We start from the raw sequence: 13,633 nt of genomic DNA on the forward strand, positions 1-13,633 counted from the left end.
CGGGGGGCGACAACACACAACACACACTGCTGCTAATGTGAGTGTGTGTGTGTGTGTGTGTGTGTGTGTGTGTGTGTGTGTGTGTGTGTGTGTGTGTGTGTGTGTGTGTGTGTGTGTGTGTGCGTGCGGACAAATGACCCCTTTAAGCCAATACGCTCCCCTTCTAACACAATCAGTGTTAACTGTAAAACCCTGCACTGACCTCAGGCCGTGTGTGTGTGTGTGTGTGTGTGTGTGTGTGTGTGTGTGTGTGTGTGTGTGTGTGTGTGTGTGTGTGTGTGATGTGTACCATACTGTGCTGTTATGATTCCCTCTGGTCAGTTTGTTATCCATCCAACACAGTTAGTGTGAAGGAATCAGCGCTGAGAGGAGAAACCTACAAGCTGCCGTCTCTTCCTGTAACATCAAGTACTTTTTGTGTACTAATACTCCAAATGCATACTATACAGTACTGCGGGGATATTATACGTGGTTCCCTCGACAAAAAGTACAACAAATATGTTGTTTACATTTATTTTGTAGCATTTTAATGAATGTTGACTCTAATTATTACAATTAAAAGGTGCCCTATAAATACATTTTATTTATCTAATATAATAATAAATATTATCATTATTGATACTTTTGGTTCAAACTAATATTTTTAATTTATGTTTTTGGTTCAAACTTATATTTTTAATTTATTTTTAGTTTCAAATTTATATATTTAATTTATATTTTTGGTTGAAATTTATATTTTATTTAATAGTTGTATACATATTTATTGTAATGTATCTTATGATTTGTATATTATTATTTCCTCTGCAGGAGTGCGTCCACCCTCTCGTGCCCCTCCTCCTTTACAGCGACAGACTCCTCCCCCCCTCCCCTCCTTACAGCGGACCAATCGGTGCAGCCGCCTCCAAACAAGCCGACGCCCACTCCTTAGTGTCAGACACCTGTTACCATGGCAATGGCATCAACAGGTGAGCTTGTGTTTTTAGGTTCGTCATGACAACAACAACAACGATACACCGTCTTTGCAGAAAGCATTCGTGTTGAAGCTAGAGACGGGACTTTAGACTCAGATTATTGCTACAGTGTAGAAATGGCAATGATCTCCTCCAACAACTAAAATACTAAATAAAAAGTAGTGCAAAAATGGAATACGATATGTACAAGAACATAGACTTTTATTTTCTGCAGTGATTGCTGCTGCTTTAATAGTCGGAGTGCACTTCTAATTGTTCTAATTACTCACTTAATAAGTTTCACATTTAACCACAAAAAGAATTCCACTAGAAATCCTCCTCACAAAACACGTTGCTTGAGAAAGTCCATGAGAACAGAGAGATTTATGGTTCTCACACACATTTCACTTTCCTGTTATTTGGTGAACAATAAAGCGTCTGACCCGAGGCATCTATTTCTGGGTCAAATGTTGACTTTTGAACTCCTCTGTGTGTTCGTCTCGCTCTCAGACAGACGGTGAAGAAGCCTCTGAACGCCTTCATGCTCTTTATGAAGGAAACCAGACACAAAGTTCTGCAGGAAGGACGCGAGAGAGAAAGCGCCGCCATCAACCGCATCCTGGGACGCAGGGTAAGCCCCGGCCACTTATAATGATGTCATAGTGATGTCAAAAGGGTTATCTCACCTGTCATCTCTTACTATAGAGCGGTGCAGGGATGACGTATTTACCTGGAAGCAAGCTGCTGGTTCCCTCGGAGTCAACGGGAGTTCTCCAGAGGATTTAGGAAAATAGCTGGAAATAAAGTCTGTGGAAAAGGAACCTGTTTGATAAATGCTTTCTTCAGGATAATCTCCACATGTCTACTTTTATAATGTTCTAATCATAAATCTAATGTCCAGAAGCTAAATGCTAACGTTATGCTATAAAGGAGCTACAGCCGAGTCCAGCAGCACGACTTCAACGTCACGCCGACTTCAGATCCATATTCAAACACACAGATTCTAGATGGAAGGAGTTGAAGCGTTTGTTGGAACACTCTGCAGGAGGCAGGGACTTGCTCTCAAGCAGAACAGAAACTAACTCAGAGGAGTGTTCACGTGTTCGGCGTAATGACGTACAACGACCTCCACGACTTCTGTAGTCCTATTCAGCCACTTGGTAACAACTATCGTTTCTCAGACACGTCCACTCTTCAGAAATCACCAGAGGGGTCACTGCTGATGATTTAATGTAGAACAAAACGTGATCCGTCTCTTCAATGAGTCTCAACCACAGACCTTAGTTCAGATACTTTCCTAAATCCTATGGAGAGATCCCATTGGCTCTGAGACAGGGAACAGGAAGTGGAGAAATGCTGACTCACTCTATGAAAGTAACAAACCAGGTGCACATTGGGAAACACACAGCTCTAAATGTTTTACATCTGAAATGATACAACTACTGCCTCCTATAGTGATTTGCAAAAAATAACCCAACAGATTTTGGCCACTTGATGTCATAATGATGTGTTGTCTTGTGTAACCATTAGCCAATCAGTAACTAAGGTAACCCCCCCCCCCCCTTATCACCTGAATCTCCTCCTAGAGCACCATTGAGTTCTTTGTAACCAAATGTCTCTCAGAGGGGCGTGGGGAGGGGCTCCTTATTTTCATCTAAAGTAACAGACAGAGAATCAGCACTTTGGAAACAGGGCTGAAACAGAGGGGATTATGGGTAATGCTGCAATGATCTGTTTGGTGTTTCAGCCAATCAGAGACAGGCTCTGGATATATCTGAGAGCTGTGATGTATTGATGAAGAACAGGAGAACAGGGGACCTTTAAACTAAAGGAAGAATAACCCTAACCCCTCTTTGCTCCTCAGTGGCACGCTCTGTCTCGCTCTGAACAATCTAAATACTACGATCTGGCCCAGAAAGAGAGGCTGCTCCACATGCAGCTTTACCCCGGCTGGTCCGCCAGGGATAACTACGTACGTAAAGCCCTGCATAAACAACAACAACAACATATATTCTGTGTTTGTGCTTCAGAAATCTACAGATTCTTCTTCTTCTCTTTCCAGGGTAGAAGGAAGAGGAGCCAAGCGGCGACAGGAAGCAGGTCGAGACAAAACAACAAATAAAAACGTAACTAAAGTAAAAGTGTGAATAAAATGGAAAAATACTCCAATAAAGTAAAAGTCCTGAATTAAAATGTGTTAATTAAGCGTAAATACAAAGGTACGAGTATTCATTCTGAAGGACTGCTCCTATACACTGTATTAGGTCATTATATAACATTATATGTTCCTGTTGTTAATCTGGGCTAATTAGGATGAAGTCCTGCATCAACACCTATTCGCTTTCATTGTGTTTATAAAATACGAGTTTCATATGTGGAGGAGAAAGTGCTCTATTTGTATTTTAATGTAGTAGTTCACTTATAATGAACGTTACTTTTATGGAGCTTTATGAAACAACATGAATCTTCATTAATCCAACTGGTGGACGTTCAAATTGTTTATTTTACAATAAAGAACGGTGTAAAATGGAGAGAACAGTGTAAAAAAGAGAGAAGAAGAGAACACTGAACTCAGCGTCTCAACACTAAACACATTTTGACTTGTAAATATAACTTAACAATAATAAAGTATAGAAATAAATGTACAACAATACTCATAATATCTTACTCTTACTTTACAAAACACTTTTTTCTGTCGTTAGCATGTGGCTAACTGCACCCAAAACAATGAGCAAATATGTCCAAAGTAATGAAGTTAGCTGTGAGTCCCTAGCACTTCAGCTTTGACCCTTGAATATCTAGCCAGCCAACCAACACTCAGAAATAAATCTCATTATTTCATTGTCGTCGATGTTACATTTACCGTTCATGTATGTCTGAACAACTTTTTGACCAAACTGAACTTAGCCTTGAAAATGCTAAATGGCTAACTATTTGAGGTCCTGAATCTCTAGCTAGTTTAACAACTAAACAGTAAGAAATATTCTCAATATGCAAACATTCAGCTTCAGAATTAGTGGTTGGGAGGAGATACATTTACCATTCATGGAGGCTACTTTTGTTGTAGTTAGCATGTTGCTAACCGCAATCCAAAACCTAAACAAGTTCAAAACTGAGGATTTCCGCTAGTAATGAATCTTAGGTTGTAAATCTCTGTCTAGCTAACAAACTAAATTATATTCTACATATTTAAATACTTAGCCTTATTGTTATTTGTTGGGAAGTGGTACATTTACCTTTTACGGATGCAAAAGCATATTTTTAACCAATGCCATAAGGATTGAATCTCAAAATGCTACGTTTATAGCTATATATCTTTGATCATGAATCTCTGGCTAGCTAACAAACTAACAATTTAGAAATAATCTGACTATCACTTTTTGGGGCGCTGTAACATGTGCCTTAATGTTTGCTTAAAGATATATAAATATTATTATTATCATAGAAGGCCCTATAGCATTGTTACGATTAGTGCACTAGCATGTGTTAGCTAAACAACAAGCTTTCACTACACAGTGTAAGGACTCTTTGTGGACTATTTTACAACATTTTACAAAAAATAACCCATTTTGAGGACATTTTTCTTGATGATAAACCCAGAAGCACCAGCTGCAGGAATCAGAGCAGCAGATGCTTTAAGCGGCCGCCATCTTTGTTAATACGCTTACATTCAAAACAAAGAAGAGGAACCATAGATTGACTGATTTTCTCCGCCGTCGTCGGTCCTGTAAAAATAAATCCCAGGCGTTCCTGATGATGTACACTTGTCATCATTTCAGTGTCAAGCAGAGGAAATAATAATAAATAAAGCTTTGTTCAAACAGGATGCTTGATGGTTAATCCTCACTCGTCCCTCCCTCCCTCCACTATCCGGTACCGCTGTCTGCAGGACGAGGGCAGCGCCACCGGCCACGAGAACACGACGGGAACCGTGGTTCTGACGTTCTTCTCCAGGAAGTTAAAGATTGGGTTCCACCACGTCCTCGACAGGAAGTTGTTGGGAGCCTGACGCAGAGCCTGGGCAGAGAAAAGAATCAGGAGAACTTATTAATAAAACAATAACAGATTCGTAAAAAGCACCATATTTGATTGTCAGGGTTTCCGTTAGCCGGTAATTACCGGTTTTTGGCTGGTCAAATTTAATAAAACCCGGTAAATTCAAAACCTGCCGGTCAAAATGTCCGATGCTCCTATCGATTGGCTGCCGATCATTATCGGCCGATATTCACTCTTAATAATTTGATCGGTGCTCTCTATAAAGGCCGATCAGGAGAGCTGGATCTGATCGATATGGACATAAACGCGAGTTAAGTATAACCGGACGTGAGAGAGCGATCAGATCAGCTGCTGCATAATCACCTGAAGCTCCGCCCACTGTTTAGCGCGCTGCATGAGAAACTGACGGGCTGTCAGGAGAGAGGGAGGGAGAGGGAAAAAGAGAGGATCCATTTCTCCCGTGTTATTATTCAAAGTTAATTTAAACTTTTGAATAATGTACTTCATCTACTACAAGTAGTTTATTTGAATGTAATAATTATGTTGTTTGTTGTTTGTTGAATCATTTATTGAAAAATGAATCTGAATTTTTCCGATCTGTTACGATTATAAACTGAAGCAATATAAAAATGACTCCCATTAACTGAGTTTTAAACATCAGCATATCCGGTCCTAATCCGGTAATTACCTGCTAACGGAAACTCTGCTACACAATTCTTCTTATTATTATTGAAACATGACCGGTAAGTTTCAAATTTGTCCGGTAAAATAAATTCTGTCCGGACATTTGACCGGCGAGAAAAAATCCTAGCGGAAACCCTGTTGATTGTGTCTATTTGCACAAAATAAGATAGGATTAAAGGTCACATGTCATGGCCATTTCCACTGATCATAATTCCATTGTTGAGGTCTACTAGAATAGATTTACATTGTTCAATGTTCCAAACTCACATTGGTTTCGCATACAGCATCTCTGTAAACTACGTGTATTCACTCTCTCCACTAAACGGCTCGTTGCAGCTCTTGCCCCCCCCCCCCCCCCCCTCCTCCCTCCTCCCTGTGAGCCCAGTGTGCTCCGATTGGTCGGGACCAGTCGGGACGTTGTGAATCGCGCTGAGCTCCGTGGAGGTGTGGTTTCCTTGTTTAGCGATACACAGCGAAACACAGCGAAACTCACCCTGAGCACACACAAAGTCACAGCCGAAGTAGAAACAATAAGTGTGGCTTGATATTGAGTAAGAAAAAGGTTGATAAACGCTGAGAGAATGGGTCTGCAGAGAGAATGGGTCTGCAGAGAGAATGGGTCTGCAGTGAGAACAGGTCTGCAGAGAGACTGGGTCTGCAGAGAGAACGGGTCTGCAGAGAGAACGGGTCTGCAGAGAGACTGGGTCTGCAGTGAGAACAGGTCTGCAGTGAGAATGGGTCTGCAGAGAGAATGGGTCTGTAGAGAGAACGGGTCTGCAGAGAGACTGGGTCTGCAGAGAGAATGGGTCTGCAGAGAGAATGGGTCTGCAGAGAGATGGGTCTGTAGAGAGAAGGGGTCTGCAGAGAGAACTGGTCTGCAGAGAGAACTGGGTCTGCAGAGAGACTGGGTCTGCAGAGAGAATGGGTCTGCAGAGAGAATGGGTCTGCAGAGAGAATGGGGTCTGCAGAGAGAACGGGTCTGGCAGATGAGACTGGGTCTGCAGAGAGAAAGGGTCTGCAGAGAGACTGGGTCTGCAGAGAGAATGGTCTGCAGAGAGAACTGGTCTGCAGAGAGACATGGGTCTGCAGAGAGAACGGGTCTAGCAGAGAGAACGGGTCATGCAGAGAGAATGGGTCTGCAGAGAGAACGGGTCAGGCAGAGAGAACGGGTCTGCAGAGAGAATGGTCTGCAGAGAGAACGGGTCTGCAGAGAGAACGGGTCTGCAGAGAGAAAGGGTCTGCAGAGAGAACGGGTTCTGCAGAGAGAACGGGTCTGCAGAGGGAGAACGGGTCTGCAGTAGAGACGGGTCCTGCAGAGAGAACGGGTTCTGCAGAGAGAACGGGTCTGCAGAGAGAACGGGTCTGCAGAGAGAATGGGTCTGCAGAGAGAACGGGTCTGCAGAGAGAATGGGTCTGCAGAGAGAATGGGTCTGCAGAGAGAACGGGTCTGCAGAGAGAATGGGTCTGCAGAGAGAACGGGTCTGCAGAGAGAACGGGTCTGCAGAGAGAAGGTTCAGAGAGTATGGGTCTGCAGAGAGAATGGGTCTGCAGAGAGAACGGGTCTGCAGAGAGAATGGGTCTGCAGAGAGAATGGGTCTGCAGAGAGAATGGGTCTGTAGAGAGAATGGGTCTGCAGAGAGAGAATGGGTCTGTAGAGAGAATGGGTCTGCAGAGAGAACGGGTCTGTAGAGAGAATGGGTCTGCAGAGAGAACGGGTCTGTAGAGAGAATGGGTCTGCAGAGAGAATGGGTCTGCAGAGAGAATGGGTCTGTAGAGAGAATGGGTCTGCAGAGAGAATGGGTCTGTAGAGAGAACGGGTCTGCAGAGAGAATGGGTCTGCAGAGAGAATGGGTCTGCAGAGAGAATGGGTCTGTAGAGAGAACGGGTCTGTAGAGAGAATGGGTCTGCAGAGAGAATGGGTCTGCAGAGAGAATGGGTCTGTAGAGAGAACGGGTCTGTAGAGAGAACGGGTCTGCAGAGAGAATGGGTCTGCAGAGAGAATGGGTCTGTAGAGAGAACGGGTCTGCAGAGAGAATGGGTCTGCAGAGAGAACGGGTCTGCAGAGAGAACGGGTCCTGCAGAGAGATGGGTCTGCAGTGAGAACGGGTCTGCAGAGAGAAGGGTCTGCAGAGAAGAATTGGGTCTGTAGAGAGAATGGGTCTGTAGAGAGAACGGGTCTGCAGAGAGAATGGGTCTGCAGTGAGAACGGGTCTGCAGAGAGAATGGGTCTGCAGAGAGAATGGGTCTGCAGAGAGAATGGGTCTGCAGAGAGAATGGGTCTGTAGAGAGAATGGCTCTGCAGAGAGAATGGGTCTGTAGAGAGAATGGGTCTGTAGAGAGAACGGGTCTGCAGAGAGAATGGGTCTGCAGTGAGAACGGGTCTGCAGAGAGAATGGGTCTGCAGAGAGAATGGGTCTGCAGAGAGAATGGGTCTGCAGAGAGAATGGGTCTGCAGTGAGAACGGGTCAGCAGAGAGAACGGGTCAGCAGAGAGAACGGGTCTGCAGAGAGAATGGGTCTGCAGAGAGAACGGGTCTGCAGAGAGAATGGGTCTGCCGCCGCGATCCCAACTGTCTGTTATCAGCCTGCAGCCCGGGAGGAGAGATCAGCAGAGCTGCTTGCACTGAGTGTGTGAGGAAGTCTGTGGATTGGTCAATTGGACCAATCAGCGGGGGCTTAACGTAACGGCTCCGCGGACGTAACGTAACGGCTGCAGAGAGAATGGGTCCATTTCGTTCCGGGGACGACATGACATCATGATGTACCCGGAAGAATCAAATGGACAGTGACGTTTCTCCAACGAGAAGTTTTGGGAGGTATTTTCTGTGTTTTTGAGGGTTTTGACTCTGCACACCGTTTACATGCATGAAAACCTTCATAACAACAAGGGGACGGGTACTAACCGGAAAAGCATGACATGTCACCTTTAAGACTATTTTGAATAAAATAATGAGGTATATGTTTTTTTTTAAAAATATGTCTTGAAAGTTGTTTTACTGTTTTTATTTTAGGTTTTCTTTGGACATTTTATTGGCAATTTATTTTTATTTAATTGCTAAAATAATCACGAATACGTAATCAAAAATAACACTTTACTGGTTTCAGATTCTTAAAAAGCACCATATTTGATTGTGTCTATTTGCCCAAAATAAGATTGTTGTATTTGTTGTCTTAAAAGTTGTTTTACTTTTTTAATGTCTTTAGTTTAGTTTTTTTTAATGAGATAAACATTTAATTTATTGCAAGAATAATCACAACTTTAGGTAAAACATATATAAAAAAGTTGTTTTAATGTTATTTATTTTCTATAAAACATTTGAGCTATTTCAAAAATAACATATCATATGTTAACAAGCCCTTAGAATTACATATAAGTAGACGAAGGGCTTCAGTGATTACAATTACAAGAACTTAGCCATTAATTGATTAGTAAACATAAAAAATGTACCTGCAACTGTATAGTTCAGGGGTTTTCAAAGTGTGGGAAGGTGAGCCTCCTCTCAGAGAACATAAGAACAGCAGCGCCCCCCCCTCTCCCAATTATTATTGCTATTATTGTTGTTGCTGCTATAATGCAGGGGTATTCAATTGCATTTCAAAGAGGTCCAGTAAGAGAACATGTCATTAAATGCTCTGTTTTCACTGTCGACCTTCTGCCATTTGAAATGACTCCGACTGTCGACTTCTCTTGTCTCTGTGTTTGAATCTATCGCGCTGACTCACTGACTGCACCAATTTGATTGGCTGAGTAGCGTCACCTCCTTAAAACATTAAACAATAACTTTTAAAAACATATTTTATCTTTATGTTTTTATTTTTATTTTTTTAACATTTTCAACATGGCGGATAAATCCTTATGCTCCCGGCAACACACTGAACGTCAACTTTGCCTCCTTATTACACTCAGCCCTACTTTAGTGGGAACAATGAGTCTGCGTCTTTGATGCGCAGAGGCGGATGAAGCGGGGATGCAATGTAGACGGGAATAAACGCAGATCATCCTCTGGCTAAAGCCTTGACCGGCACTTACTTTTGATCAAAGTCAATGCGGAAAACCCGCACTCACACAGGTAGGTGGACAAGGCAGCACAAGAGATTCTCGATTCCACCTCTGAGGACCTCTCCAGAGATGCATGGTTGGCGGCTGCTTGGAAGCATCGCTACATCTGGGACCCAGGAGATGGCGCCATAGGAGGAGATGACCTACCACGCCGGCAATGGACCACACTAAACCGCCTACGAACTGGGGTCAGTCGCTTCAAAACATCAATGAAGAAGTGGGGCCTGGCAGACAGTGCTGCATGTGAGTGCGGTGACCCTGAACAGACTGCCGAACACATAATCACCACCTGCCTTTTATATAGACCACCCTCGGAAGCCAGCCTCTTCGACTTAGGACCAGAGATGCGGGCATGGCTACACGACACCGAGTTGGACCTCTGACGTTACACGAAAGAAGAAGAAGGTAGGTGGAGGCAGGGGCGGACTGGGACTAAAAACCAGCCCTGGAATCTCACCCAGCCCAGCCCACACAAATTGGTAGAGCATGCTAGTCAACGGGGGGGGGGGGGGGGGAGCCTCGCTGCGTGGAAACGGCCCGCTGAACGGACCTCTGTCGTCTGTCAGCGCAACTTCAATGATGCCGTTTAAAAACATGACAAATAAAGGGCGGTGCCGGCCGTCAGCGAACCGAGCCGGCCGTCCTCCCCCCCAGGGAGGAGCGCCTCACACTTTGAAAACCGCTGGTATAGTTAATAGTTTCGTGTGTGTGTGAACCTACATGTGTGTTGGCCATGGTGTGGTACCACCAGAAGGTCCTGGTGGTGGCGAAGTACCCGACCACCACGTCGATGCTGTAGTGCTCGTGACCAATCAGGATGCAGAGAACCCCCGAGGCGCTGAGGCACCAACAGATCCATCGATACCACCACATCCACCGGGGAGAGTCTGAAACACACACACACACATGTTCCTGGACGTAGCACTGCTGTACATCACACTATGGACGTGTGAAGATTATTTTTGGTTTTGACGCGAGACGTTGATGTGTACATAAATACAGATGTTAGTATTTGAATATAGACAGTTGCTTGCTTGAAATAATCAGCGGACTGAGATCGAAGGTGGATGTCACGTCTCCAAATACTTTCATTCTGGTAACGACATCAATCCGCCTGCTGTTTAAAAAGTCCAACCCGTCTGGCGTAAACCAAACATCCCGAAGTGTGTATGTAATCTGACTGGTTGCACAGAAAGAAGAAAACGGACTGCTTTTCTTACCAAACACGGTCCTGTGTTTCACCGTTTTAAAGGAAAGGTCCACTTTGAAATACATGAACATGCCTCTAAGCCCGTTTCATTACTTCCTTTTTAATTCAAGATTGACTTTATAAGTAATATTGAAAGATTCACAAAGTTTTTCTGACTAATTTCTCACAAACTATCTCATTAAATTGAGTAATGGACATGTATGCAGTTTGCTTTCATAAATGGCGATAAAGTGTGTGTACTCACACTCTTTGATGAAGAGGTAGGACAGCGTACACATGACGGTGTGACCGCTGTACAGGAAGTCACCGCACATCAGCTGAGAGCCGGTCAGAGACAAACCTAAACAACAAACAAACAGAAACAACACAACAAAATCAGTGGAAAAGTTTGACCAGTCTTTAGCCAGAATGATCTGCCCTGCAATCAGACGGGCCTCCGCACTGTCTGCGTTTAAATCGCTCCTTAAAACCCACCGCTTCTCCTCAGCATTTTGACATCTAGTAGATTGTTGCTTTTAAACTGCCTATTGTTTTTACTTGTACTTGTTTTATGGTGTGTGATTTGAGTACGTGTGTTTGTTTATTTGACTGTACAGCACTTTGGCCTGGAGGTTTTAAAGTTATAAATAAAGCTGTATATTGTATATTTTTAAAGTTGAGTGTTGGGGTGTTACCTCCTCCTGAGATCAGACTCAGAATCCTCCAGATCTTCCCCGTTGAGTCGTTGTACAGCTGCAGGAAGCAGAACATACTGTAAGGAGCGAACAGGTAAACATGCAGTAAATGTACAGGATGTTGTGTATTTGTACCTTTGGGGCGCAGACCATGTGTTTCCCCGGCACCGGCAGCGTGGTGATGTACATGGTGACGCAGCGGTACAGGTACAGGGTCCCGATCATGAAGAAACAGCGACGGACGATTATAGCTCTGCAGAGAGAAGACGTTTACTTCAATAAATATAAAAAAATATATACATTTCATCCGTGCAGCTACCACTTAGGGACATCTTCCCTTAGCTGGTGCAATAAGTCAACGTTAGATAAGTCTAAAGTTAGATAAGTCTAAAGTTAGATCGCTCAATTGTTTGTCATTTATCCTGAAGAAATGTCTTGTTTTATATCATATATATATATATATATATACACTAAACACTTTTCAACCTCATTTCTGACTCAGAACGACTCTGTACTGCGAGTACTAATACAACACGGCCTGGTACGGCAGCTGCACCGTCCTGAACCGTAAGTAGTAGCAGTAGTAATAATAATAATAGTAGTAGTAGTAATAATATTAGTAGTAGTCGTAGTAGTAGTAGTAGTAATAGTAGTAGTAGTAGTAGTAGTAGTAGTAATAGTAGTAGTAGTAGTAGTAGCAGTAGTAATAGTAGTAGCAGTGGTAGTAGTAGTAGTCATAGTAGTAGTAGTAGTAGTAATAGTAATAGTAGTAGTAGTAATAGTAGCAGTAGTAGCAATAGTAGTAGCAATAGTAGTAGCAGTGGTAGTAGTAGTAGTAGTAGTAGTAGTAGAAGTAGTAGTAGTAGTAGTAGTAGTAGTAGCAGTAGTAATAGTAGCAGTAGTAGCAATAGTAGTAGTAGTAGTAGTAGCAGTAGTAATAGTAGCAGTAGTAGCAATAGTAGTAGTAGTAGTAGTAGCAGTGGTAGTAGTAGTAGTAGTAGTAGAAGTAGTAGTAGTAGTAGTAGTAGCAGTAGTAATAGTAGTAGTAATAGTAATAGTAGTAGTAGTAATAGTAGCAGTAGTAGCAATAGTAGTAGCAATAGTAGTAGCAGTGGTAGTAGTAGTAGTAGTAGTAGAAGTAGTAGTAGTAGTAGTAGTAGTAGTAGCAGTAGTAATAGTAGCAGTAGTAGCAATAGTAGTAGTAGTAGTAGTAGCAGTAGTAATAGTAGCAGTAGTAGCAATAGTAGTAGCAATAGTAGTAGCAGTAGTAGTAGTAGTCGTAGTAGTAGCAGTAGTAATAGTAGCAGTAGTAATAGTAGTAGTCGTAGTAGTAGAAGTAGAAGTAGTAGTAGTAATAGTATAGATTTGGGGTAACCCTACTTATGTTTGAGGAAGAAAAGCTGCACCAGCCACAGTCCGCAGAGGATCAGTCCGTTGACCTCGGTGACGGTGAACGCCCACGGCACGCGGTCCACGTAGTCGAAGAACTTGTCGGGCAGCGGTGGGCTCACCGATTTGTCGGGCACTCGCTCGTGGATCACGGTGATGATGACGGTGGTGAAGAAGAGAATGAAGACGGAGTAGAGGAAGGCCACGCCCGTCTTCCACCACTCGGCGGGGAGGTGGTCGGCGCGTTCCTCCGACACCGCGATCTTCACGTAGTCACATCGGCGCTGCAGCCGGCTGCTGAGAATCAGAATCAGAATACCTTTATTATGGGAAACATTTACATTGTTACAGAAAAGACAGCTCAATGTTAACTAAGAAGCATGCTTAAAAAAGTATTAAACGGTCACCTATTCTACAAAATCCACTTCTTCATGTCTCTTCTACATCAACATGTGTCCCCTCTTCTTCATGTCTCTTCTACATCAACATGTGTCCCCTCTTCTTCATGTCTCTTCTCCATCACCATGTGTCCCCTCTTCTTCATGTCTCTTCTACAACATCCCACATGTGTCCCCTCTTCTTCATGTCTCTTCTACATCAACATGTGTCCCCTCTTCTTCATGTCTCTTCTCCATCAACATGTGTCCCCTCTTCTCATGTCTCTTCTACAT

General features: G+C 43.4%; 1 protein-coding gene across 1 annotated transcript; it reads right to left on the reverse strand.

The window, feature by feature from the left end:
* Positions 1–3,433: 3,433 nt before the first annotated feature.
* LOC117540930 (phosphatidylcholine:ceramide cholinephosphotransferase 2-like) lies at positions 3,434–13,259 on the reverse strand (the record flags this gene model as incomplete). Its single annotated transcript, XM_034207887.1, is given in 6 exon segments — positions 3,434–4,967; positions 10,410–10,576; positions 11,144–11,239; positions 11,574–11,631; positions 11,709–11,826; positions 12,954–13,259. Coding segments are annotated over 6 exon segments (919 nt in total), but the record flags the coding sequence as incomplete, so codon positions are not given.
* Between the last annotated feature and the right edge of the window lie 374 nt (positions 13,260–13,633).

Source organism: Gymnodraco acuticeps, unplaced genomic scaffold, assembly GCF_902827175.1.
Source record: "Gymnodraco acuticeps unplaced genomic scaffold, fGymAcu1.1, whole genome shotgun sequence".
NCBI lineage: Eukaryota > Metazoa > Chordata > Actinopteri > Perciformes > Bathydraconidae > Gymnodraco > Gymnodraco acuticeps.